Source organism: Heloderma suspectum, chromosome 6, assembly GCF_057233095.1.
Source record: "Heloderma suspectum isolate Gila_16-S chromosome 6, 16-S_ref, whole genome shotgun sequence".
Taxonomy (NCBI): Eukaryota; Metazoa; Chordata; class Lepidosauria; order Squamata; family Helodermatidae; genus Heloderma; species Heloderma suspectum.
The window spans coordinates 25543092-25570146 of NC_139463.1; the positions used below are offsets into that span (position 1 = coordinate 25543092).

Below are 27055 nucleotides of genomic sequence, written 5' to 3' on the forward strand. Positions count from 1 at the left end.
AAATATAATTATAATGAGAGCTGAATGCTGAATGACTATTATACGATAAAATTACAAGGAGTCTATTAAGGATTGGCACCTTTCATTGTAAAGGCTCTTGAGAAAATAACCAAGACTGTAATAAAGAATCCTGAAAATTCACCCAACTGAGAAGCTTAACAGTATCATTTTTCAGTTCCTTCAGAGCTCTTGAATTATTATTACTTGTTGTACTAATTAGCAATTTATTTTAAAATTGCTCTTTTATGGACACAAGTTTGTGAAGTTCTTCACATTTATCCCTAAATAAGGATGGAGATTCTCTCAGCAAAAAAGGATGTTGAATACTAAATCAAACTGTTGGGGTTCTCCCCCCTGCCCACTTTACTGCAATATCTGTCATCCATGCATACTCATCTTATACCAGAGGTCCAACAACCTTAGTGACTAGCAAATCTCCCAATTTTTAACCAACTTCTTTTATTCTTAACTCCTTTAGTAAGGAACTCCTCAACATGTTTTTAGTCTGCCTATGCCCCATCATCCTTAATGTAATGGGCTGAGTAGCCCTCAACTATGCCATAAAAGCAGGACTAAAAACAAATTGTCTAGAAGAATATCCATAGAGATACCTTCAGATGACACTGAACTCGAAGATTAACACAAAAGCAAGCCACAGACACTTACTAAGTGTGCAGGGGAGGGAGACCTTGCATCCTTTAGTGTAGCTCCAGCTGGCACATCAAGGAGTGGCCACTTTACCTGCAGATACTAAAAGAAATTGAGATAGGATGAAACCACAAAAACAAAATAATGGAAACCATTATAGAAACCAAATGGACAACAGATCTCACATGGCCCAAGCAAGTAGCCCAATATAAAACTTTCAGCATGGTTCAGATGCAAGAAGGCCTGAAACCCAGATTCTGTTTTCCACATCAAAAACCTCCTCACTGGTTATGATGCAGCTTCAGCTCAACTCATGGCACAACAAGATGGCATTGTAGCTCACTGGAAAACTGCTTGCTCGTGGTTTGCTCCTAGATTACCTTGGAAACATATGGGTGCTGAGATCATGTCAGGCTTAACTGTGGGTAAGGGCAAGGAGGACACTGAACCACCTTCCACCTCCACCTCTCCCAGTCCCCCCGCCAGACCTTCTCTTAAACAAAACCTTAACAACCTGAACAAAAACCTCAACAGAGTGGTGCAGCAGTACTCAGTGCTTCCTTTCCCCACGTCTTCCTTGTTGGTTAGGGGAAATAGAGGGCATGTGAGATGGCTGTACATGCCCAGAATGTCCCCTGAGCAGCAGCCAAGGTGATCACAAAGCAGGAGAGGGGACAGAGCCGCAGCCGCAGCTTGAATGTGCAGAACCTTTCCCCGTGGGGAATGGCTTTTCCTGGAGAGCATTCTTCAGAACAATTTCCCAAAACTGACTTTTTTATAATGCCGCTGACTGAGCCAATCACATTATGAGCCCATCCTTCCCTGTGGGTGGGTTGGAATGGGCAGCAGCGAACATGTCGCAGGCTGCTGATCACTTGGCGGGCTCGGAAGAAGGAAGTGGCATGGCTGCAGCAGTAACAATTTGCCACACAGTCCAAGGAGGAAATTCTTTGCATCATTAACCGGGGGGGGGGGGATTAGAGAACAGAAAATGGGGGCAGGAATCTTTCTTTTGGGGTTGGGACAGTGCAGACTGCAGGTTAACTGAAGAGGAATTAATGGAGCAGGATCTAGGTGGGTAGCTAATGAGTTTGGGGAAAACTGATTTTGGGGACATCTGGAGATGTTCTTGGGGCAGAATCTGGGTGGTTAATGAGTATAGGGGCCTGTACTTGGCAATTTCTTTTCCTTTTAAAACCTGCTTATGGAGGCACAGCTTGGCAATGTTTGCTTTTAATTATTTTTTAAAAAATGGATGATGATGATTATCATCTTTAGTACTATTGCTTCGACTTAAGCAATAGTACTAAGAGAAACTAATGTTCCTCTGAGGACATTATCATCAATCATCATCATCAACCTTGGCTCCACCTTTGCTGAACTCTTGGCTCCGCCTCTGCTGACCCACCCTATGCCCCATCAGTCCCAATTGGCACCAGCTGCCACTGCATCATGTCCTTTCTTCCTGTGAGAGCACCACTTTTCCCTTTTTCTAGTCTTATCTCAGTATTCTAATTCTAACTGAAATTCCAATTTGCATATTCTCTCAAAAGGGAAAAGCTGAATTGAGAAAACTCACCTCACTTTGATTTTTTTAAAAAAATCTGTAATATACATGCCAATGTGGGTAGTGAATTTCAAGCTAAAATACTGATATTCTTTTTTAATCTGTCCCATCTGTGACTCCTTGTTCAGTTATGCCAAGTGTAATTCCAGAGCAATACAGATAAGCTGTGCAGAAGACACAGAATGTGTTAAGTTATGGAACTGAAGTTAAATATACTGATCCAGCAAATGCTTGAGTATCTTGCAGCTCCTACAGAACTTTAGATGAGGGATGAGTGAGCTTCCTATATTCAAAGCAATAAATATAACTTTCAGGAAGGTATTTAGTTGATCCAACTAATTTTTTCAACATTAACTATTTAAAACAGTCTGGCAGTTTGATTTTTAAACTGACATTCAATAGTTACAGCATGGAACAAAATTAATTTTGGACTAGTTTTAAATACAGCATTGGCTTACATTGTTGGGCATTTCTTGTACTGAAAGTACCAAAAATAAAGGTACTTTGTATTGTGTTTTTAGAGTGGAGGAATAAAACCATTCCATGCCATTACAGCTGAATGCAGTGTGTCTGTGAAATGCTGGAGGTTTGGGAATGTGGACTGGATGAGTTGCAGCTGTGCAATGGAATTTCCCTAACACACAAATCTTCATGATGTAAAACAGCTGGAAGGAAATCCCAGCATGCTCTATTTAGAGGCAGAACAACCAATAATTTAAATGGAAGATTAACCCTTCAACTTAAAACAAACCTTCACATTTCCTCCAACATATATTCCAACTATCTATTTCAGGTGGAAAATGCTACATAAGTGCTGATCTGTTCCCAAAGACAATTTGAACAAATTCATTTCTGAGAAGCTTAGACTGGCATTCAAAAACCAGTACAAGAGAAGTAAGAACAGTTTTGTTTTATCAAATGGGATGTATTTCCCTGGCCACTTACTCCATTCAAACTAAATAATATATCTTTTTAATTCTGTTGATCTCTGTATAGACAGCATGCAAGTTGTCCTGATGCATCTCTGTTTTCCATTTCTGTTTCAGAGATTATGAACTCTCAAGGCAGCAGCAAATATTTAAATACCTCCTAGATAGATATTATGAACTATTATTTCTACATGGGTTTTAGAAAAAGTGTGTATATATTTTTTCTCCTTATGGAGGGAAAGAGCCTATTTAAGGTGTCCAAGCACACTGCAATGTCATCTATCCTTTGAGCCTCTTCACCACAGTGGAAGATTTTTAAAAATGCTGTGGGGTATTTTGAGAAGAAAGAGGAAATACACATGATAGCAAAATAGCTACTTGTTAAAGTCACTAACACAATAGCCATGCTTGCTCTTGAACGTTTCCAACATGTTTTTGTGCAAGGCATGTTGTGGAGGAAAGGCAGCAAATCCTTAATAAAGTATATTTTTGGTTGACAGCATATAAAGTATGGTAACAATCTACACAGTAGTCAAACAGCCTTGAAAATAAACAGAGAGCCCAGAAGGTCAGCATTTATCTGTTCCAAGCATACATGGAATACAAGCCTGTCCACTCCTTTGGTTACAACATCAGTTTATATACTAAATCTATGCATCATATTCATAAGCATGCCAGACCAAACATTTTGAGATAGGAAACAAATAATAGAATCATAGAATACTAGGGTTGGAAGGGGCCTACAAGGCCATCGAGTCCTTTGTAAAGACTCTCAAGAATCCCAGTTTGGGTTAAGAAATCTGGGGTGTATGTTTGTTATTAGGGTGTTGCTTTGACATGCCATGTGTTTCCCTAGTGACATCTCAAGCATGTTTACAACATTGCATTTTCATAGTCTTAATGCAAATCCATGTTTTGAATTCGGGATGAACAGCTTCTTTAAGAAGTCCTTGTGTCCTGTTAAATAATATCAAAGTGTCTGTTTAAGACTAAGTCTTTTCAGACAAGATGGGAAGTGTGTGCCCTTTAGGGCATTCAAATCAAACACTGGCATAGATAGGATTTAAGATTTAAATTTTAAAGGGTCATTTCCTACAAGAGACCCATATTCAAAAGTCCAGAAAGAGACACTGTAGTCCAAAGAAGTCTGCCTGTCTGTCACTCAAGAAAATACGCTTTAGAATTCCCCTACAACAGATGTTTTTCATACAGTTCACTGACTTTTGTAGCATCTTTTAACCTGTGAAGCACCAACCTGGTCTGCATTCGGCTAACACTTTGCTGCAAATGTGGTAGGATTCACATTTTAGCTTTAGCTATGCATTAATTTCAACTGAGTGACTGCTAGAAAATCTAGCAATATCAAGCATCCTGCAGGAGCATTCTCAAAAAAGATTGTTTTTATTGTCCTCCCACCAACAACAGATATAGAAGTTCACTACTATAGCAGAGATGCTCTCCCCCACCACCCTTTCAGTTTACTTCATACTACCCAGGTCTTTCTAATCTTATTTGATTCCCAGGGGGAGACCCTGAGGTAGAGCTACAAAAAAGGACAGCAAGATTTCTGGTGTGGACAAATGCACTGATTACTTGTAATCCCCATCTTCTTCACCCACATTGTCCACTTTCATGTCAGAAAGTTTGAAGGAAACGGGAGAGGGGTGCACATACATTCCTCTATGTATACAAAGTCTTGGACATCTAGGGCTCTACACAGAGTAGCTCCCACCATAAAAACTAACGTTGCCAAGGAGATAACTATTAACAACAAAAATTACTTCATGCAAGAACACTGTTCAGAGGCCAAGCCAATGATCCATCTGGTTTCACTCTGTGTGTTGGGATAAAAGCAGGAAAAAGACAGTCACAATGATGCAACAAACCTGGAAGCAGAAACACATTGGTATGGTGAATAAAGACCTCATGGGGTAACTGTGAGGATGGAGAAAAACAGGTGACTAGGCAGAAAATAGTTTCGGAGTTGAGTCAAAGTCTTTCCATCTTGAATCAGCAAAGAGCAATGGCCAAGGAGGCTATAACAAGGAAACCACAGCTTTCAAAAAGCTGGTATACCGGAAGGTAATGTATTTCTAAGAGAAGCCTAGACATATTTTTATTTCTTTGGCAATATATTATTACTTCACTTTCCATAACCTTAATAAACTCATACAGTTTACCCTGAAAGATGAAGGATGAAAAGGCAGGAACTGCTGTGGCATCCCAGGTAACAATAAAGGGGTTTGCTTATACTTCAGAGCAGTTGGGCCCAGATACCCAATGCCTAGGAGGGCAAATGGAAGTTCATTAATGTCAAACGGGGAAGCAACACAGATCAACTGGGCTCAGAGGACCAAAGAGCCTTGTGACAATAAAGGACATTACTCCCTTACTCTCTGATTATTTGGCTAAGGTCACTAGGGAAGAGGTAGTGCACAATCAATTTGGGTTTTTGGAGTACTCGGTGTTCTGTGATATTTCTCAGATGGTAGAAGGGGAAGATGGGAGAGCACAGAATGAAATGGCTATCCATACACCTTGTTCTTCCAATATGAGTATGAGACGCACAAGCATTTATTCTCCATTCCAAGAAAAGTGGCTAAATATCCATGGCGGTGAAATACACAAAGACCAAGCATTGTACAAGCTATGGAATTTCTGCCAAAACAAGTTGTATCCAATGGTGGTTCTGCCGTAGTGGAAAATGATTACTCTTGAACATATCAGGGCATTCAATTTTCACTGATCCCCCTTTCCCACTACAGCACCCCACGCACACCCCAAAGCTGCTCCTGTGAGTTGGGGAACCATTTGGAACAGTATGGGATATGGTGCAGAGGGCTGTGTAAACTGGATGCTCCATCTTGTGAAAGTGTAAGCACTTTCTGCTAGTGCAAAACCACAGTTAGCATTAGTGCAAAACCACCAGCATGTCCATGTTGAGTTATGCCTCATGACACACAGGAACATGTTTCTTGAGTGGACACTGGGAGGCCCTGATGATTGGTGTGGTGCTTAAATATGTACAGAATCTTGTAGCAGTGATATCCCAATGGTACAACTACTATGGCTGGTTACAGGAGGTGTGTTGGAACGGGGGGCGGGGGGTTGTGATATATAATGCAAGCTGTAAAACAGGAGCATATTGGGCCTTTTTAAAGTTCGTGGTAGACAGAAGACACTTTGTACTTTCTGAGACCTAGTAAAGATATAGTTAACACCTCCAAAGCACTGTTGAGTTCTTATGGAAGACAGCTTTGTTTGCTAACATCCAGCACCAGATCGAAGCCAGATTCGCATTCCTTTTCAGGAGCAGAGCAAACATTTAAAAATCTAGAGCTATACCAAAAAAACTTGAATATGGAAGATTCTGGATTTTTCCTCACTGGAGGTGAGAAGGCAAAATTGGAATGCTACCAATATACCATGTACCTCTGGACAAAGGAAGCAGGATTTGTGTACGTTTGACATGAAACAGGAAGAGAGCTTATCTCATTCCTATAAAATATTTGAACAGTCCACTGTGAGAGACCAGTCTTGCCCACAATGCAGAACTGTTTCCCTTCAAGTTTTCACTTTACAGCTATAAAACTCAACCTCCAAACTCAAAGCAGAATATAGCCAAAACTAACAACTCCAGGACAAAAATGAATGAAACATACAACCAAAAGCCCTTGCCCCAAGGGAAGGAAAAGACAACTGTGGCAGCTGCCGTCACCACCTATGAGCCAAGAGGAACATTTCCTGAGACAGAAAACTCTCTGGAAAATATTTAAGGAGCAATTCTCAAAAGGTACCAATCGACTGTTACGAAAAATACAGTGGAGGCTATCACATTAAATATTCCTTATTCATATAAAATTTGTATCAGCGACATTTGTAAGGATTGGTTTGCAAACTTAAGCTCAAGCAGTTTGTCTCTGCAAATCTCACCTAATTCACATTGACCAGGTTCAGACAAACAGTAGGGGAAACAATGCAGCGTCGGTCATTTCCCCTGCCCAAGTGCACCTGTCTGGATAACCCTAATTACCCATGCCACATCACGGGTTGCCATCTTGTCTGAACCAGGCACACAGTGTGGGCATAGTTCATTTTCACCCAACCCACGCTTTGCAGTATGGGTTGTAGGGTGGGTGAAAATGAACTACACCCATGCCACATGCAGGCTCCCAGCAACCTGTGACACAGCAAGGTTAACAAGGGTAATACCAGTTGCGTGACCAGCGCATGCAGGGGTGGGGAAAACAACCGATGCTGCATTGTTTCCCCCACTGGTCACTTGAACTCACCCTGTATGTGGTTTAGAAATGCTAGGTGCTTTTTGTGCTATCATAAAGAGTGGATGCTCTTTATGACCGCCTCCTAATATCCCAGAGTTCTTCCAACAACATACTTGCTGTGTACCCATTCACTCTTTTGCCCTAAGAAAGTAAATACTGTGAAATGTTAAATGAGATCCCGTTTTATTCTACATGCATATTACCAGACACTGTTCAATCTGGGCAGACACTTGTCTATATCACCTATACTTCTGGCCCAGTTGCTCCTCCTCCTCCTTGATATGATAATTCAGATAACTATAATATTTTCCAATAATTTTCTCTGCACATGGAAGCACAGACTGTGAAATGTATCCATGTAATAGAACCCCGACACCAAGAGATGTATAAGCAAACATCCTCTATCTAAAAACACGTGTAACATCTGCAGCTGCCCACCTTCACATATATTGTTACTGTAAGCACTACAGAGTGGATTTTGCAAGAAGCCCTTCTCCCCCCACCAAGTCCACATTTCTGAAAAGATCTTTCTAGTTTATAAGTTTGATTTTTATGCATTGTTGTTTCTGTTGTTTACTATTGTTAATCAGTTTAATTCTAAAAGATGTTATAAAAAATATAGTGATTAGGCAAAGTGAAAGGAGTAATTATTTTAGGCCATTAGTTCTAGAACAATGAGGTGGGAGGTGGAATACACTTACACATTTGCAAACTGCAATGAGAATAGGTTGCTGTAAGATTCCTGCAGCTAGTACTGAAACCTTGCCCTTTATGTAGAACTGGGCTGAGGATCTGTAATCAGATCTTAGCCTGCAAGGCTCCTACAACAGCCAATTGTGGAAAAGGCAGGGAGCCAGGGTTGTCATCTGTACAAGGAGTATGTTTGGTATGCAGCTGGCCCCATGACCCCCAACTAGCTAGCGCAATGACCTACAGTACACTCTGGGCTCTGAGTACAGTAGAAGTAGTTTCCTAAATGACTGCCTTTGATCTACTCTCCAAGCCTGGAGATCAAAGCGGCTGGTTAGATTGGGGAAGTCCCTGGATCTGGCTGCTGTACAGCTCCAATCTGTTTCCAAACACTGAGTGGTGATGTGAGCTCACTTGCCGTTTACTGCAGAGTCATTTTAAAAGACACTCACAACACCCATAACCGCTGGGACAGCAAGCACTACCCCATTTGGTGAGTCAGCTTTCTAGGAAGCACTGGCAAGAGCTGAGAAGCCATGAAAACCAAAATACCCACAGAGGACGTGCAGAAAGTTCTACCCAATTAAAAGTCCTGCATGTTGTCGTTTTCCAGCTGGCTTATTTTACACTCCACCCTTCTTTTCTACTCGACACTCTTGGTCACAAAGGGGGCTTTCTAATCCATTTTGTAAGCAGAGAAGCTGCTGGCGAATGGGGGTGGTGCCTCTATGAAGGTTGTATAAAGGCTCCTTCTTATTTTAAACAATTTAGAGGGCAGTATGTGGGGGTGGGGAAACACTCTGAAAACATACAAGGAAGGGGACCCAGCTAATGGTGCAGGCAGTGTGGAAAACTGAACACTCCCTCTGAGTGCAAGATGGTGCCTCTCACATAGATGTTCACTGTACAGCCACATGCAAAAAAAGAAAAGAAAAAAGAGTTAATGGCATATTGAAGCTATAAAAGTTTCAAAATGGTTACATTCCAGAGAGATTAGAATAAGCCCTGGTTGCTTGTTACCTTCCCTTCCCTCCTCCTCCCTGCAAGTGGAGGAATGAAAAGGATTTTAACCATTTCTGTCCCACATGCTGTTGTGCCACACACACAGTACAATACACCCTGCTGTCTGCACATTAACCTGCCATTTGCCAAATAGCTTCCCCTCAGCTGGGGATTAACATCCACCAATTCAAACAACAATCCAGTGGCCCTGCAATCCTAGGCAGGAACAATGGGGTGCAGACAACAGGCCTTGGCTGGCCCAGGACTGTTATAGTCACTGCATGGCAGCCTGCTTATTTCTGGGAGAAGAGGCCTGAGCAAACTAGGTGAAAGAGGAGAGAAAAAACAAAAGAAGAGTTGCTACAACCAATTAGGAATTTTAATGACCACATTTCCCGCCTTTGTTGCACACCCGGGTAAGATGTTATCCCAACACAGGGCAAGCTTGATTCTGGTTTTCTAATACCCTATCCAAGAGCATTCAGTAACCGATCACAAGAACTTCTCTTTAAAGACCTGTCTCTCATGGGCACCTTTCACACATCTTATATTATGGACTGCACAGAGAGCCTCAGCTATTGGGCAATATTAAAATGTAATAAATAAATAGTCCAACTGACTGTTTTGCAAACAATTTTACATATTCTGTCAGTAGCTTCTTTAATGCTGTCAGCAGCTGGAAACAAGGGGGAGTGAACACCATGTCAGCAATCATCCATCTTTCACTGGCCCACTAATACACCATTCCAAAATGCTAAAATGTCACCCAAAAGGTTTTCAAATCATACATCCTCCAAACCATCACCTGAAAATTCCACAGAATTTTTGCCTGAAATTGCCTAGCCAATTCCATTTTGCACACTGTTCATTTTTTAAAGAGCATCTATATCTGTATATAAAAGCCAATTCCCAAGATCCCATTCATATCTCAATATTATTTCATGTTTTATTGAGACCAAGAAGCAAATCCAGAATGGAGTTATACAAATAACACAGGCTTGATTCTCATTGTCTGGATCACCAGAAGCAGAGAACAGTTTGAGCCCCCCACTTTCAACACTGTCCCCCATCCTTTTACTTTTTACTGTGTAAGTGAAAGATTGCTATGCACTTCTATGTGGAAAAGTAATGTGCTTCACTTGGGGACAACACTGTAGCGGGGTCAAAACCTGCTACGACAAAGCACTGGGTGACCTGTACAAGACACCACCAATAGGGATCCCATGGAAAGAGCACTGCACTCCTCAGGGTAGCTTCTGTGTTGAGCAGGGAGCGCTCCTTATTGCCTCCTCACAACATGGAGCCAAAATTCAGTTTGGAAAAAAGAGGGTACAATTTTGGAAGAGTTGACTGTAAGCATGGACATTCAACACAAAAAGGTGGGGCACAAATCTCCTGCATTACACTGAACAGGAGGAACTGGGGCTGGGTTGCTCCCTTGTCTCGTCCAATCAAGAAGAAACAAGCTAAGATGGATCAAGGAGGTGCTAATGCCTCACTTGACAACGCCCCGGGCTCCCATGTCATACTGGATTGCCTCAGGCTGACAGGGCATCTGTGGTTCCATGCTCGAAGAATGCACATCACATTTCTCCCACTTAAGTTTCAGTTCACTGATGGAAGTATACTATAAGGGTGATCTCAAGTATCCTAGTAATTACCATCATAGTTGGTGCAGGACAGAGATGCACAGAAGGATAAAAGAAAATGTTATTCATAGAAGTTAACAAACAATATAGCCTACCCTAGAATTCACAACAGTCTGAAAAGCAAACTATAAATATTTCAACTAAATAAATAAAATATAAGTGCATCCAAATGTCCAAGGGTGTATACTTATTTATTTAGTAAATTTGTTAGCCACCCTTCCGCATAAGCTCCTAGGACAGTCTGTATATATAATTAAAGAATAAAACAATACAATAAAATACAAACAAACCAACAGCAATAAACAAAAGCCAGCTATGCCATAAAGAAATTAAAACCAGCTATTTAAGATGTTGGATTCCCTGAACAAATACAAAAAGTCTTCACCTGCTGCCAGAAAGACATCAAAGTTGGCACTACATAAGCTTCTCTGGGGAAGACATTTCAGATACAGGTGCCATGACCAAAGAAGTGCTCTCTCTTGTGAGCACGACCTGCCTAATCTCAGGTGGTGGGTCTTCACTCTGAGAAGAATGAAGGTATTAGAGTTAGGGCAGATTTGTATCGTAGAAGGCAGCCATTCAGGTAACAAAGTCCCAATTCATTTACAGCTTTATAGGTAAAACAAGCACTTTGAATTGTGCCTGGAAATAGACCAGCAAGCAGCGGAACGGTTTCGGAATTGGTGAGATATGTTGCTAATAGCTAGTCCCAGTGGTAGTTAGCAGCTACATTTTGTACTAACTGAAAATTCTGAGAAGTCTTTGAAGGCAGACCCATGTATAATGCATTGCAGTAGTCCCATCTAGAGGTTATCAGGATATGGAAAACTGTGGCCAGGCTATCTCTGTCCAGGAGGGGTGACAGCTGGCACACCAGCCTGAGCTGGTAAAAGGCACAGCGTGAGATGTATGCCACCTGGCCCTCCAGTAATAGATCCAGCACTATCACCACCCGAGGACTACAAAACTGGTCCTTTGCAGAGGATGCAGCGCATCTAGGTTCATCAGCTGACTCACTGAACAGCAGAACCTCCATCTTATCTGTATATATAAAGAAAAACAGCAAGCATCAGAGTATTTCTACAGACAATGTTCTGAAGGATCCAAATACAAGCAGGCACTAATTCAAAGTAGTACATGCTTCCTCTCACACATAGTTTTACTTCTCATTACGTTAACTTTGGTATGAATATATAACTAGTTGCCTGTGCTAAGAAAGAATTGCCTCCAGGCAACCACAAAAATAAGACTGATAAAAGTTGCATGCACACACACAAAGTATGCCACTGTTCTCAAGTTTCACCAATCTAAACCTTCAAGCCAACTCCCCAAACCCCAGGATTCAAGCGCAGACCACCATGGCTAAAACTGTTTGGATTAACAGACTATTTATCCCCTGAGCTCAATACCAGATTTTAACCATCTACTTCAATTTACTCCTTATAACATTATTGCAATATGCTTTACCTGAAAATAGCCTTTTATTGAGATTAGGGCTGCAATCATATACACACTTTCCTGCAAGTAAGCGACATGGAACACAATAGGACTTACTTCTGAGTAAACATGCATAGGATTACAGTGTTAGAAAAGTCTCTGCAACTAGTTGAGAGAAGGGGAAACAGGAGTGACTTCTAATTAAAGAATATCACCACTTTTCCTGATTAGAAAAGGGATCTGGAAGGACAATTTGTGTTATATTTATATTTATTTCACTGGTAAATAAATCTGCTTTGTTGGGTTGTATTTATGCCCCAAATAGCAAACAGATTTAAAAAAAAATAATAATAAAATTATAGATTCAAATTTGGTAAGGAAATTCTGATTGGAATAGATCAAATGGCAATATGACAGCAAATTGCCTTCCAATTTGTTTTCCCCAAAACATGGATCAGGGATATAAAATTGATACCACTCTACAAAAAGACATCATACTTTTCTGTTCCACACATTTTTTACTTCAGCTTATTCAAGTCAGTTTGGAGAGAAAATTGAAATTAGCACAAAAATATATGCAGACTACACCACACTCTACCTAGAAAACTCATTAGGAAAAGAAAAAGAAAGGTGATGGTAATTGGATTTTTTTACTGCAAAATGATAAACTAATACAAGACACAACAAATAAATTGGATGAGTATTTCCAAATTAATACCTTTCCCACAGCTAATCAGATTATACCATTTTAGGAAGCTTCCAGAGTGGTAATGAGGAAGATTTTATACAGAAAACATCTTATCTGAGTAAGAAATGGAAAAAAATACTGTGTTCACTCATTAGATTCAAGAACTAAAGCATAAACATCAGGAAGCTTTTTCATGATGCATTTCCAAAAGGCTTGAAGTACTTAGAAAGCAGGTAGATGTAACTGTACATTACTAGGGGCACAATCAAACAAGGTGCTTATTCCCCTACCTATTCCTTTATACCCTGCCGATTCCCTTCCACAAGCAGTGGGTCCAGCTGATTCCATTCTGCAAGCGGCACCCACCACTTATGCAATGGAGATTTAGTGCTTCCTAGGGAAAGCCTTGAAACAAGCGGAAACGCTCATTTCTGGAAGGAGGCAAGTCAGCAGAGCTCCCTTATGTGAGCTCTGCAGACCTGCCTCCTTCCAGAAATGAGCATTTCTGCTACTTCCGGGTTGCCCGGAAGCGCTAAATCTCCCTTGCATAAGCGGTGGGGCTGTTTATGCAACAGAATCAGTGGGGCATAAGAGAATTAGTGGGGGTGTAAGCACCCTGTTGGACTCTGCCCTAGATTTTTTTTTAAACAACATTTAAAACATTTCTTCGAGAAAGGAAATGAACTAAAGAAATTGTTAGCTGCACAACTGAAAACACCACGAAATAACAACACAAATAAAGGAAGGAAATTCGACTGTAATGATTTCGACTGTAATATTCTTAATATAGAATATTAAGTCTATATTATAAAATCTCAGAAATCCACAGTTGGGTAATACCTTTATTGGGACCAACCCAAATTCCACAAAAATGTGCAAGTTTTTGAGTTCTCCAGAACTCTTCATTCAGGCAAGGTGGTACAAAAAGCAGGATATCAGGGAAGAAAGGGAAGTCCAAAAAATTGGCCAGATGTTGTGGCCAGACGTAACTCTGATCTGCTGCTATAAAAGCTGTACATATCAGAATGCCCATCTGTAGACAGGATAAGAGTTGTTTGCAAAAAATTAATCTACCTCATACAGCTCTCTCAGAAATTAATAAATTGTAACAACCAATGACAATGAACTGTCACAAACCATTACAGAATTAAATAATAAATGCCCTAGATACTAAAGGTTTTTCAGGAGAGTAGTATAAGATTCATTTTAGTTCCATGTCTGTCTGTTAATTAAATATAATAAATTAAGATATATTAAGATACAAATACAAATTTCCAAGAACCTGGGAGGAAGTGAAAATCATAGCTATTCTTAAACAAGGAAACAACTTGTCTGAACCTGAATCATCAATCACACCTATTGCCTTTCTTAATCAGGTTTTTAAGATTCGGATAAATATATTAGCTAAAAGTTTCAATAATATTACAAGAAACTGCACTGGGAAAAATTAAAATGGATTCATTAAAGAAGAAAAATCAATGAATATATGTAGGCTCCTTAATTCAGTTCATAGTATTAAAATGTCAACAACAAACCCCAACCATAAGGAATCCTATTTCTTGATGCAAAGAAAGCATTTGATTGCACAGAATGGGATTATTTATACCAAATTCTATACAAGTTTAGGTTGGAAGAGAACTTTATATACTGGATCAAAATGATGTGTATGAATCATATTGTTTCAATACATGAATCCAGTTAAGTCAGATACTTTTCAATTGTACAGAGGCACTTTTTCAGGGATGCCCCCTATCCCCATTACCTTTTACACTATCAATAAAACTCCTTGAGGGGAAGTTTGGAGGAGGGGAAGTTTGGAAGTTTCAAGAACTGTAAACTTAGGGAGCAATTCTATGGCCACTAGACAGCAGCTAGATGGCCACAGGATATGTTATTTTCCAGGAACTGACCTCAGAGCCCACGCTCTGAGGTCGGTTCCTGGAGAACTGTCCTTCCCCCACTTCCACACTGCCTTGGAGGCAGCGTAGAAAAGCCCCATCCTCTGCACTCACAAGAGGAGTGCGGAGCGGCCAAAAAAGGCATGGCTGGGGTGTTCCGGGGCGGAAATGCCTGTACGACACATCCTTTGTGTCATACAGCAGCCTCTTTCCCTGCTCTGTCCTCCCGTGGCTAGACAGTTGGCTGTCTAGACAGCCACAATTGGCTGTCTAGCTGAAACTAGAATTGGCTATCTAGCCAAAATTGCAGTGCAGGAGGAGCGCGGAGGGAATGATCCCCTCCATGCTTCTCCTGTCCTGCTTTGGATAGGTGGTCACCTCCGAGTTCAGAGGCGGCCGCCTATCTGGATAGGATTGCGCCCTTAGTCTATATCCAGATTATATTGCAGGAACCGACAGAAACTTTTGGAACTGGCAGAAACTTTTGGACAAGTATAAAATTAATTTAAGTTGGTCAGAATGGATATTATATAATCTAGGAAAAAGAGAGAAGGATCATTATAACAGAGGCATATTCTATCCCACTGAGAGATTCTCCAATGATTAAAGAAGGATCAACAACTAAATTTATGTTAGATTGGAAACCTTTTATAGAATTTGTACAAGAAATAGAGAAAAATGATATCTATGTATGGATTTTGAACTCTGAGATGGTTCTCTTTTTTGTTGTTATTGTTTAAATTAGGAGAGAAATGAGATAATGTCTGTGAACTCAATGTATGATATACAACTAAGATAAGAACTGGAGAATAATAATAAGCATTTGTTGTGTAAGGGGAGCCAAAGGTAGATATCTTACAATCTTAAGATATATTTTAGTGTATGTGTATTGTGTGTTTATGTTGTTGTTTTTTGTTTTTCTTTTAAAAAAATTATATATATATATATATATATATATATATATATATATGTATGTATAAATAAAAAAGAGATTCTCCAATTAAATACCTAGTTATATGGATTAACCCTAATCTATAAGGTATTGTTCACTATAATCATAATAAACTATTGTGGGAAGTCCACAGTGATCCTGAAAGATTGTCACAAGTAAAGATCTCTGGGGCTGAGAGAACATCACCTGGAAAATAAATGTGATCCTGAGAATACTTTTGTTTTCAAATATTTTCAAATATTTCAAATATCATGTGCTGACAAATGCCTGGGAAAAGAGACAGGTCTTAACCTGGCGCCAAAAACATAATAATGTTGGTGCCATGCAGACCTCATCAGGAAGCTTGTTCAACAGATGGGGGCCCACAACTGGGAAGGCCCTCTCCCTCGTTGCTGCCTTCCAAACTTCCCTTGGAGAAGGCACTCGGAGGAGGAGCTTAGATGCTGAACATAGTGTACGGGTAGGTTCATTTCAGGAGAGGCGTGCTGGTCCCAAGCCGTGTAGGGCTTTCTAGGTTAAAACCAGAACCTTGAATTGAGCTCAAAAGTATATAGGCAGCCAGTGAAAGTGGGCCAGAGTGGGTCTTACATGTTCAGACCTTCTGGTCCCTGTCAGCAATCTGGCCACTGCATTTTGCAAGAGCTACAGCTTCCGAACTATCTTCAAAGGCAGCCCCACGTAGAGTGCATTGCAGTAATCTAACTTGGAGGATACCGTAGCATAGAAAACTGAAGCCAGGTTATCCCTGTCCAGATAGGAGTGATGTCAGGGCTGTTTGTGAGCACAGGGAGTGGGACAGCAGTTCAGATTCTGAAGAAGAACCATCAGACATGGGGGAGGTGTTTTCCCAGGCTAGTCCAGATGTGAGTAGGCCTGCTTTTCAGGTTACAAACGTACAGATGGCTGAGCTTGAGGGTCCCTCCTCATGCCCCCCTGTGAGAGGCAGCAAACAGGAGGTTGACCTAATAGATGCCAAGTGCAGACGCAGAGCAAAGAGAGAGAAGGCAGGGGCGGAACTTAGACGGCCTACCCAATTGGCCTTGCGTGAGAAGCTGCACTTAAAGGCCTCACGAGAAGAGAGGGACCCCCCCCTTAAGTTAGGCTAGCGAGACTGCCTCCCTCTTCAGGCAACTCTCCTTTGGATCCCCTGAAGGCATTCCTTGTAGGCGAGAGTTTCTCTGAGAATTTGCATCTGTATGACCCTGTGAAGTAATGGATTAAAAGCTGCAGACTGAAGCCTCTCATCTGTGTATGTTTGAGCACTGAAGTGAAGTGGGGGCCAAGGGAATCGTGACAGGCATAGCTGGGCCACCAACCGAAGTTGATAAAAGGCACTCTGTGCCACTGAGGCCACCTCAGCCTCAAGTGACAAAGATGGTTCCAGGAGGGCCCCAAAGCTACAGAACTGCTCCTTCAAGGGGAGTTCAACTCCATCCAGAACAGGTTGAACACCCTTCATCCGGTCAGAAGAACCACCCGCCAACAGCATCTCAGTCTTGTCTGGATTGAGCTTCAGTTTATTAGCCCTCATCCAGTCCATTGTCACAGACAGGCACTGATTCAGCACATCCACAGCCTCACCTGAAGAAGATAAAAAAGGAGAAATAGAGCTGCGTGTCATCAGCATGTTGATGACAACGCACTCCAAAACTCTGGATGACCGCACTCAATCGTTTCATGTAGATATTAAACAGCATGGGGGACAAAACTGACCCCTGTGGAACCCCATGCTGGAGAATCCACAGGGCTGAGGAGTGTTCCCCAAGCACTACTTTCTCGGGCCAACCCTCCAAGTAGGAGTGAAACCACTGCAATGCAGTGCCTCCCACTCCAACCTCAGAGAGCCATTCCAGAAGGATACCATGGTTAGTGGTATTGAAAGTCACCAAGAGATCAAGGAGAATCAAGAGTCACACTCTCCCTGCCTTTCTCCTGACATAGATCACCAAACAGGGCTACCAAGGCTGTTTCTTTGCCAAAACCTGGCCTGAGCCCTGCTTGAAATGGATTCAGATAATCAGTCTCATCCAAGAGTGCCTGGAGCTGGTTGGTAACCATCTGCTGAAGGACCTTGCCCAGGAATGGAACATTTGCAACCGGCCTATAATTATTAAGGTTTTCCGGGTGTAGGGAGGATTTCTTCAGGAATGGTCTCACCACAGCCTCTTTCAGGTGGCCTGGGACCACTCCCTTTTGCAAGGAGGCATTAATCACCTTCCTAACCCAGCTGTTCCCTCCCTGCTAGTTTTTATTAGTCAAAAAGGGCAAGGATCCAATACGGAAGTGGTTGCACGAACCTGTCCAAGCACATTGTCCACGTCCTCAAGCTGTACCAACTGAAACTCATCCAAGAAAACTGGGCAAGACTGTGCTCTGGATACTTCCCCAGATTCACCTGCAGTAATACTGGAGTCTAAGTCCCAGCAGATGCAAGACATTTTATTCTGGAAGTGCCTAGCCAGTGCATTACAGCGGGCCTCAGATGGTTCCTTAGTGTCCTTAGGACCAGAATGTAAAAGGCCCTAGAAAACTCTAAAAAAACTGCTGGGCAGCATATGGACAACTGAATAGAGGCAGTGAAATATTTTTTCCTTGCCACTCTTACTGCCTTTGAATGTACCTGGCCATAGGCATGCACCAGGGTTTGATTGCATCCACTAGGAGTTTTTCTCCACCTGCACTCAAGCCATCTCCTATTTTCTTTCATCACTCAGCTCCGGGATATACCTACTCTGGAGAGGGTGCTCAGGAGCGATCGTGTCAACTGCCCGGGTCATTACCACAGATCAACCAGGGCTTCGACAGGAGCGCTAGCCATATCAGCCGGAACCCCCTGCCCCCAGGCCCTCTGGAAACCATCCGGATCCATTAGCCTCCGGGGGCAGACCACCTTAATAGGTCCCCCACCCTTGCAGAGGAGAAAAGCTGCTATAAGTCTAAACCTCAGCAGCCAGTGATCTGACCATGAAAAAGGGATTGATACGAAGTCCTCCATTTTCAGATCACCATCTCCACATCCAGTTTAGAAAACCAGGTCTAGGGTATCCTCAGCTACATTTGTTGGGCTAACGACATGTTGGGACAGTCCCACGGCTGTCTTGAAGGCCATGAAATCCTCAGCCGCCCAGACAGCCAACACAAGGTGTAGACACTAGGGACCAGTAGTCACATGGACAGGGGGCCTGCAGAGGGAGATGGAATTCCTAGACCACAGCAACATCCCCCCTCCAGCCTTCAAGCCTTCCCTGATGCTGGATCAAGTACCCTGGTGGGCATAGCTGGGAGAGACTGACTCCTCCCTGCTCACTCACCAAGGTCTCAGTTATACTTGCCAGATTGGCCGCTTCATCCACTATTAAGTCATGGATAAGGGGGGCCTTATTCTGAACCGATCTGGCATTTAAAAGCAGCATCTGCAGACCGGAAGGCAAGCTGATAGGGCAACCACCAAATCTCAGGGAGGACCAGAACACGGCACGGCCATTAACTGTCTTCCCCTTGCCTGGCAAGTCTTCCCACAACATCATATCTCCCTCTACCCGTCACTACACTGATTGTCCCCCCCTCAGCTCCCCTCAATTGGCCAATGTCCTCCCTCCCAAGCACATACTCAGGCCACCAGAAAGCCAGGCAGAGCAACAGGGTCCAGGTCCTGAAACACTCACAGCTAGGTGGTCTCTGGCACCTCCAGCAGCAGCAGCCTTTACAGCTGGACTCAGGTTGGGGCCCTGACCTCCCAGGCCAGGTGGAAAGAGCCTGGCAGAGAAACAGAGTCCAGGTCCTGCAGGGCTCACAGCTGGATGGTCTCTGGCCCTTCCAGCAGCAGGACAGTCTTTATAGTTGGATTGCATTAGCAAATTTTGTCAAATATATAAAGCAAAATGGAACCCTGGACTCTCTCCTTTGACAGCCATTAACTATAGGAAGAAAATTGAAGATAAAAAGGTCCTGGAAACACAGCCATTTGGGAAGATCATAGTTTAACAGAGATCAGGAAAATGCTTTAAAATTGTTTTATAAAAAGCTATAGGGAAGTGGCTGAAGGAAGACAACAAAATCATATACAACTTTTTCCAGTACTTGTACTTTAAATCTAAAATAATGCACTTAAGCTGCAATCTTATGCAAATTCAGGGTGTTGGTTTTGACCTTTAAAACCCTATACGGTTCCAGCCCAGCCTATCTCAAGGAGTGCCTCCAGCAACACCAGACAGGCCGTTCAACAAGATCAGCCTTGGATGGCCTTCTCTCTGTCCCATCAGCCAGGACAGCTAGGCTGGTGAGGACGAGGGCCTTCTCTGTGGTGGCCCCCACTCTGTGGAACTCCCTCCCTAGTGAACTCCGCCATGCCCCCTCTTTAATGAGCTTCCGCCAGGCATTGAAAAAGTGGTTGTTCAGGCAGGCATTTGGGGTGGGTTAGGGTATTTTTAGAAGTACGATGTTTTAATGTGTAATTTTACTGTTTTAAACTGTTTGTACTGTTGTATATCGCCCAGCCCCTTCATGGATCACTGCCTTGTTGGGGCGAAGGGGCTTGTGTAACTCAGTGAAGCCATAAGCTATGCTGTGCAGGGCCACCCAAGACGGACAGGTCATGGCAGAGAGTTCTGACAAAATGTGGTCCACTGCAGAAGGAAATGGCAACCCACTCCAGTATTCTTGCCAAGAAAACCCCATGGAACATATCACAAGGCTAAAAGAGATGACGCCGGAAGATGAGCCCCTCAGGTCGGAAGGTGTCCAATATACTACTGGGGAAGAGCAGAGGGTATTTCCAAGTAGCGCCAGAAAGAGTGACGCGGCTGGGCCAAAGCCAAAAGGACACTCAGCTGTGGATGTGTCTGGTGGTGAAAAGAAAATCCGATGCTGTAAAGAACAATATTGTTTAGGAACCTGGAATGTCAGATCAATGAATCAAGGTAAGCTGGAGGTGGTCAAACATGAGATGGCAAGATTGAACATCGATATCTTGGGAATCAGCGAACTAAAATGGACAGGCATGGGCGAATTTAATTCAGGTGACCATCATATCTACTATTGTGGGCAAGAATCCCTTAGAAGAAATGGAGTAGCACTCATAGTCAACAAAAGGGTGGGAAAAGCAGTACTGGGGTACAATCTTAAAAATGATAGAATGATCTCAGTACGAATCCAAGGCAAACCGTTCAACATCACAGTAATTCAAATCTATGCCCCAACCACTGAGGCCGAAGAAGCTGAGGTTGATCGGTTCTATGAAGACCTACAACACCTTCTAGAACTAACACCAAAAAAAGATGTCCTCTTCATCATAGGGGATTGGAATGCTAAAGTAGGAAGTCAAGAAATCACCGGGATAACAGGCAGGCATGGCCTTGGTGTACAAAATGAAGCAGGACAAAGGCTAATAGAGTTTTGCCAAGAGAACACGCTGATCATAGCAAACACTCTTTTCCAACAGCACAAGAGGCGACTCTACACATGGACATCACCAGATGGTCAATATCGAAATCAGATTGATTATGTCCTTTGCAGCCAAAGATGGAGAAGCTCCATACCGTCAGTAAAAACAAGACCTGGAGCTGACTGTGGCTCAGATCATGAGCTGATTCTTGCAAAATTTCGGCTTAAATTGAAGAACGTAGGGAAAACCACTAAACCATTCAGGCATGACCTAAATCATATCCCTTATGAATATACAGTGGAGGTGAGGAATAGATTTCAGGGATTAGACTTGATAGACAGAGTGCCTGAGGAACTATGGACGGAGGTCCGTAACATTGTTCAGGAGGCAGCAACGAAATCCATCCCAAAGAAAAAGAAATGCAAGAAAGCCAAGTGGCTGTCTGAGGAGGCTTTACAAGTAGCTGAGGAAAGAAGGGAAGCGAAAAGCAAGAGAGATAGGGGAAGATATATCCAACTGAATGCAGAGTTCCAGAGAATAGCAAGGAGAGACAAGAAGGCCTTCTTAAATGAACAATGCAAAGAAATCGAGGAAAACAACAGAATGGGAAAGACTAGAGATCTCTTCAAGAAAATTGGAGACCTCAAGGGAACGTTTTGTGCAAAGACGGGCATGATAAAGGACAAAGAAGGCAGGGACCTCACAGAAGCAGATGAGATTAAGAAGAGGTGGAAAGAATACACAGAAAAACTATACAGGAAAGATCTGGATGTCCCTGATAGCCATGATAGTGCGGTCACTGAACTTGAGCCGGACATCCTAGAGAGTTAAGTCAAGTGGGACTTAGGAAGCATTAGTAACAACAAAGCTAGCGGAGTTGACAGTATTCCAGCTGAGCTATTTAAAATCCTAAAAGATGATGCTGTTAAAGTGCTGCATTCAATATGCCAACAAATTTGGAACACTCAACAGTGGCCACAAGACTGGAAAAGGTCAGTTTACATCCCAATCCCAAAGAAGGGCAACGCCAAAGAGTGTTCAAACTACCGCACAATTGCGCTCATTTCACATGCCAGCAAGGTGATGCTCAAAATCCTACAAGCTAGGCTTCAGCAGTATGCGAACCGAGAACTACCAGAAGTACAAGCTGGGTTTCGAAGAGGCAGAGGAACTAGAGATCAAATCGCCAACGTTCGCTGGATCATGGAGAAAGCAAGAGAATTCCAGAAAAACGTCTATTTCTGCTTCATTGACTACGCTAAAGCCTTTGATTGTGTGGATCACAACAAACTGTGGCAAATTCTTAAAGAGATGGGAGTACCAGACCACCTTACCTGTCTCCTGAGAAACCTGTACGAGGGTCAAGAAGCAACAGTAAGAACCGGACATGGAACAACCGATTGGTTCAAAATTGGGAAAGGAGTACGACAAGGCTGCATATTGTCACCCTGCTTATTTAACTTATATGCAGAGTACATCATGAGAAATGCCGGGTTGGATGAATCAGAGGTCGGAATTAAGATTGCTGGGAGAATTATCAACAACCTCCGATATGCAGACGATACCACCCTAATGGCAGAAAGCGAAGAGGATCTCAAGAGCCTCTTGTTGAGGGTGAAAGAGGAGAGTGCAAAAGCTGGTTTGAAACTCCACATTAAAAAAACTAAGATCATGGCATCTGGCCCCATCACTTCCTGGCATATAGAAGGGGAAGAAATGGAAGCAGTGACAGATTTTACTTTCTTGGGCTCCAAGATCACCGCAGACGGTGACTATAGCCATGAAATTAAAAGACGCTTGCTCCTTGGGAGGAAAGCTATGGCAAACCTAGACAGCATAGTAAGAAGCAGAGACATCACCTTGCCGACAAAGGTCCGCATAATCAAAGCTATGGTTTTCCCAGTAGTAATGTATGGCTGTGAGAGCTGGACTATAAGGAAGGCTGAGCGCCGAAGAATTGATGCTTTTGAACTGTGGTGCTGGAGAAGACTCTTACAAGTCCCCTGGACTGCAAGGAGGTCCAGTCAGTCCATCCTAAAGGAAATCAACCCTGAGTGCTCATTGGAAGGAAAGAGACTGAAGCTGAAGCTCAAATATTTTGGCCACCTAATGCGAAGAGAAAACTCTCTGGAAAAGACCCTGATGCTGGGAAAGACTGAAGGCAAAAGGAGAAGGGGACGGCAGAGGATGAGATGGCTAGATAGCATCACGGATGCAATGAATATGAACTTGAGCACGCTCCGGGAGAGAGCGCAGGACAGGAAGGCCTGGCGTGCTATGGTCCATGGGGTCACGAAGAGTCGGACACGACTGAACGACTGAACAACAACAAATATCGCCCAGAGTGGCCAGATGACCAGCCAGATGGGCGATTAAGAAATCTAATAAATAAATAAATAATGCATGCTGGTTGGGGAATGCTGGGAGTTGTGAGAGGATTGCACCCCTAATAGCTAAATATGACTCAACAAAAGAGCACACCAATACTGAAGTTGTAATCTTGAAGAGCTCACCTAAAGCAAAAATGCACAACCTTGCCTGCTCCCGGTACGACCTGCGAAGACAGTGGCATTCCACCCACTTTTTTCCTCCAGTCCAGCTTCTTTCCCAGGCTCCTGCCCCCTCTCCCACCAGGGGAACACTCTTATCTCCAATCAGCTGCTGATCAGATAAAGAGTTTTTCCCTGCTGGGGAGAGGGGGTGGGGCCCAGGGAAGAAACTGCTGAATGATTCACTCCTGCTTAATTCTGATGCTTGTCCTGCACAGGCTTCTTCTGCTTACTTCTGAGCAGACAAATGCTTGCAGTGCTTACTTCTGAGAAGAGATGTTGCTTATGCATACAGTACCTTGCATAAGTATTCAACAATACCCCCCTTTGACTTTTCCACATTTTGTTGTGTTACAACCTGGAATTAAAATGGATTTAATTAGGATTTCTTGTCACTGATCTATACAAAATAGTCTATAATGACGAAGTGGGGAAAAATCTACACATTTTACAAAATGATTTACAAATAAAAAACTGAAAAGGATAGATTGCATAAGTATTCACCTCCTTTGCAGTGACACCCCTAAATAAGCTCTGGTGCAACTAACTGCCAAGTCACATAATTAGTTGAATGGAGTCCACCTGTGTGCAATTCAAGCATCACATATCTCAGATTAAATACACCTGTTTCTGGAAGGCCCCAGAGTTTGTGGGAGAGAGTATCTAAACAAACAGCATTATGAAGACCAAGGAGCTATCAAAACAAGTCTGGGATAAAGTTCTGGAGAAGCATCAACCAGGGTTAGGTTATTAAAAAAAAATCCCAAACTATGAATGTCCCCCAGAGCACTGTTAAATCTGTTATTACAAAATGGAAAGACTATGGTACTTGCCTAGAGAAGCCGTTCACCAAAACTCAGTGACCGGGTAAAGAGGGCATTAACCGAAAAGCAACCAAGAAGCCAATGGTAACTCTGAAGGAGTTGGAGAGATCTACAGCTGGGATGGGAGAAACTATCCATGGAACAACTATCAGCCGGATGCTCCACAAAGCTGGGCTTTATGGAAGAGTGGAGAGAAGAAAGCCATTGCTGGGGGAAAAAACACCATATCAAATCCCGTTTTGATTTTGCAAAAAGGCATGGGGAAAGGGGACATGCCAGTGGGTGCGGCTCTGCCAGTTCATGGGTTAAACAACCCATTAATTGATGTTACATATGCACCATGTCACTGTCTGCACAGACTGTGTCATAAGAATGAAATGCATAATTCATTATACTATTTTCCAAAATGAATGCAATAATTTTGCAACCAAATTCCCATGAACTTGCACTGCCATCATAGGGACAAATAAGTGATTAGAAACGTATTCGCTTTGCAAATTAAGCTATTTTGTTTAAACAACTAGTCCAAAATATGTCTCCAATGCATTTACCCAATCCCGCATATCCACAAGTAGCACTTCCGTTTGCTTGTTTACATAGCTACAGTATTAACTGCTTGGTCACCAGATTTTCACTCCCACCCTTAATATTTAAATAAAATATTTAGAGAGGGCGGTGTAAAGACAAGGTCTCCTCCAAACCTAATTCAGCAGAGCATATTTGCTCTTTGCAGGCTACAGGCTAAAGCTTAAATTGCACTTTGTTTGTTGATGTAACATGACAGATCACAGGTCTGCATCCTAACAGCTGCAAACGTTCTAACAGGATACTCTGTCTTGGGACTATTTAACCCTAGGAATGAAAATGTTTTAGATCTGTGAATTCCAAAAGCATAACAACAAAAGAAAAACTTTTCCAAATTGGGATATGTCTAAGGGAATGCAGGATTCCAGGTCAGAAAGCACAGTCACTTACATTCCTTAACAGCCACAAATGAATAGAACCCCTGAACCTCTGTGGCTGTTCATATTTAAACTCCCAAGAAAATAAGTGTGCACTCCTATTGCTGGACTTTCAGTTACAGACAGTGTGGGCCCATGCTACCTGGGTTTCCTCCCTTTCTCAAGCACTGATTTTTTTTGCTTGTACTCATATACAGAAATATAGTATCTGTATTTGTCACAAATGGAGGGGGGAGGTTTAACTATAACTTCCAAGACAAAATAAAATAATGAAATCCTCCAAAGATAGGCATCCATCTATAACCATTACACATGTAATTAATGTACTGAATCCAATATTAAGTTTAATTTTATTTAATGTAATTCTGTACCAAATGAGAAACATTTCCTATATAAATATTGAAATGCTGGAGATAGTGCTCTGGAAGAGGTATGGGGGGAGACTGGGAACTATCATAGAATCTATGCGGAGAGAAGTTCAAAAAGATACCTGTTAGAAAGAACAGAACAAACTGGTGGTGTGGCCATACTCAGCGTACAAAGTTGCAGGAAGCCTCTGAAAGGCAACAGGGCCTCTCACCCCATGGGAAAAGGGAAGAGGCAGAACACTGCAGCTGCAAATCCAGGCATACCAAGGTTGAACAGGATGGTGGCAACAAGTGGGTCAAAGGTCAACCAGCCAGCCTGCTCTGGTTTCCATGGATATGTGGTCTATTCATACAGTACACAGAGGGCTCTTCACAGCCACTTACACACAATTGAACTCAAGGCTCTGCAGGCCTGGTCTTGGGAGTACAACACATTAGATGGGAAAGTTTAATGGAGTCAATTAAAACAAGAGAATAAGCACTGAACAGAACTGGTCCTGGAGAACTTAAGAGACACTGTCACAATTACCTAATCACAGCAGCAGGATAAATGCCAGAAGTGTGGATGAGGGGAATAATCTGAGGGTCTTATTCTCGTATGATGTTACCTGCATGTGATCCATGTTGTCAGTACGCAACTTCAAGTGCCACTAATGACCAAAAGTGTGCATACTCAGCATATCTTCGGAGTTACTGAACAGCAAAGAATCCAAACTCAGGTAGAAAACTTTATTTCCCGAGAACCAGTGCTTACATGCACTCAGCCAGTGCTTCAAGGAGCTGGCTGAGTCCTGACCACAGGGCTCAGTCAGCTCCTTGAAACAAGGGCTGAGTACACGTTCCCCCTCCTTTGTCTTCCCCACGCAGGGGAAGGTGAAGTACAAGCAAAGCTAGCTCCAGTTGACACTTTGGCCAGGGATCCAATGATTCCTGGGGGTGGGACCTGCCCCTGATGTCACAGGTGGGGGCCCATCCCCTAATACTATCTGACCCTTGGGAGCGGGGGTGGGGGAACCAACCTCCAGCCCCAATACGGTTCTCCACCCCTGCACTAGGACAACAAGGCAGTCTCCGACCAAACCCCAGTCAGAAGCCAGATTGAAAATGTTCGAGAGAATCCATTTCACTCAAAAGTACTCAGATCACATAAGCCTGTTTCTTCATCTTTGTAAGTATTGCTGCAATCATGAGAACTAGAGACATGTGAAAAACTGCGAGCAGTTTCT

General features: G+C 42.7%; 1 protein-coding gene across 1 annotated transcript in view; it reads right to left on the minus strand.

The window, feature by feature from the left end:
* Nucleotides 1–27055, minus strand: part of TCF7L1 (transcription factor 7 like 1) — a 127824-nt gene that overhangs the window by 18169 nt on the left and 82600 nt on the right. The window contains exon 4 of the mRNA XM_084803837.1: nt 667–750. Within this exon, the coding sequence (XP_084659963.1) occupies nt 667–750 (84 nt within the window). The remainder of the gene's footprint in view (nt 1–666; nt 751–27055) is intronic.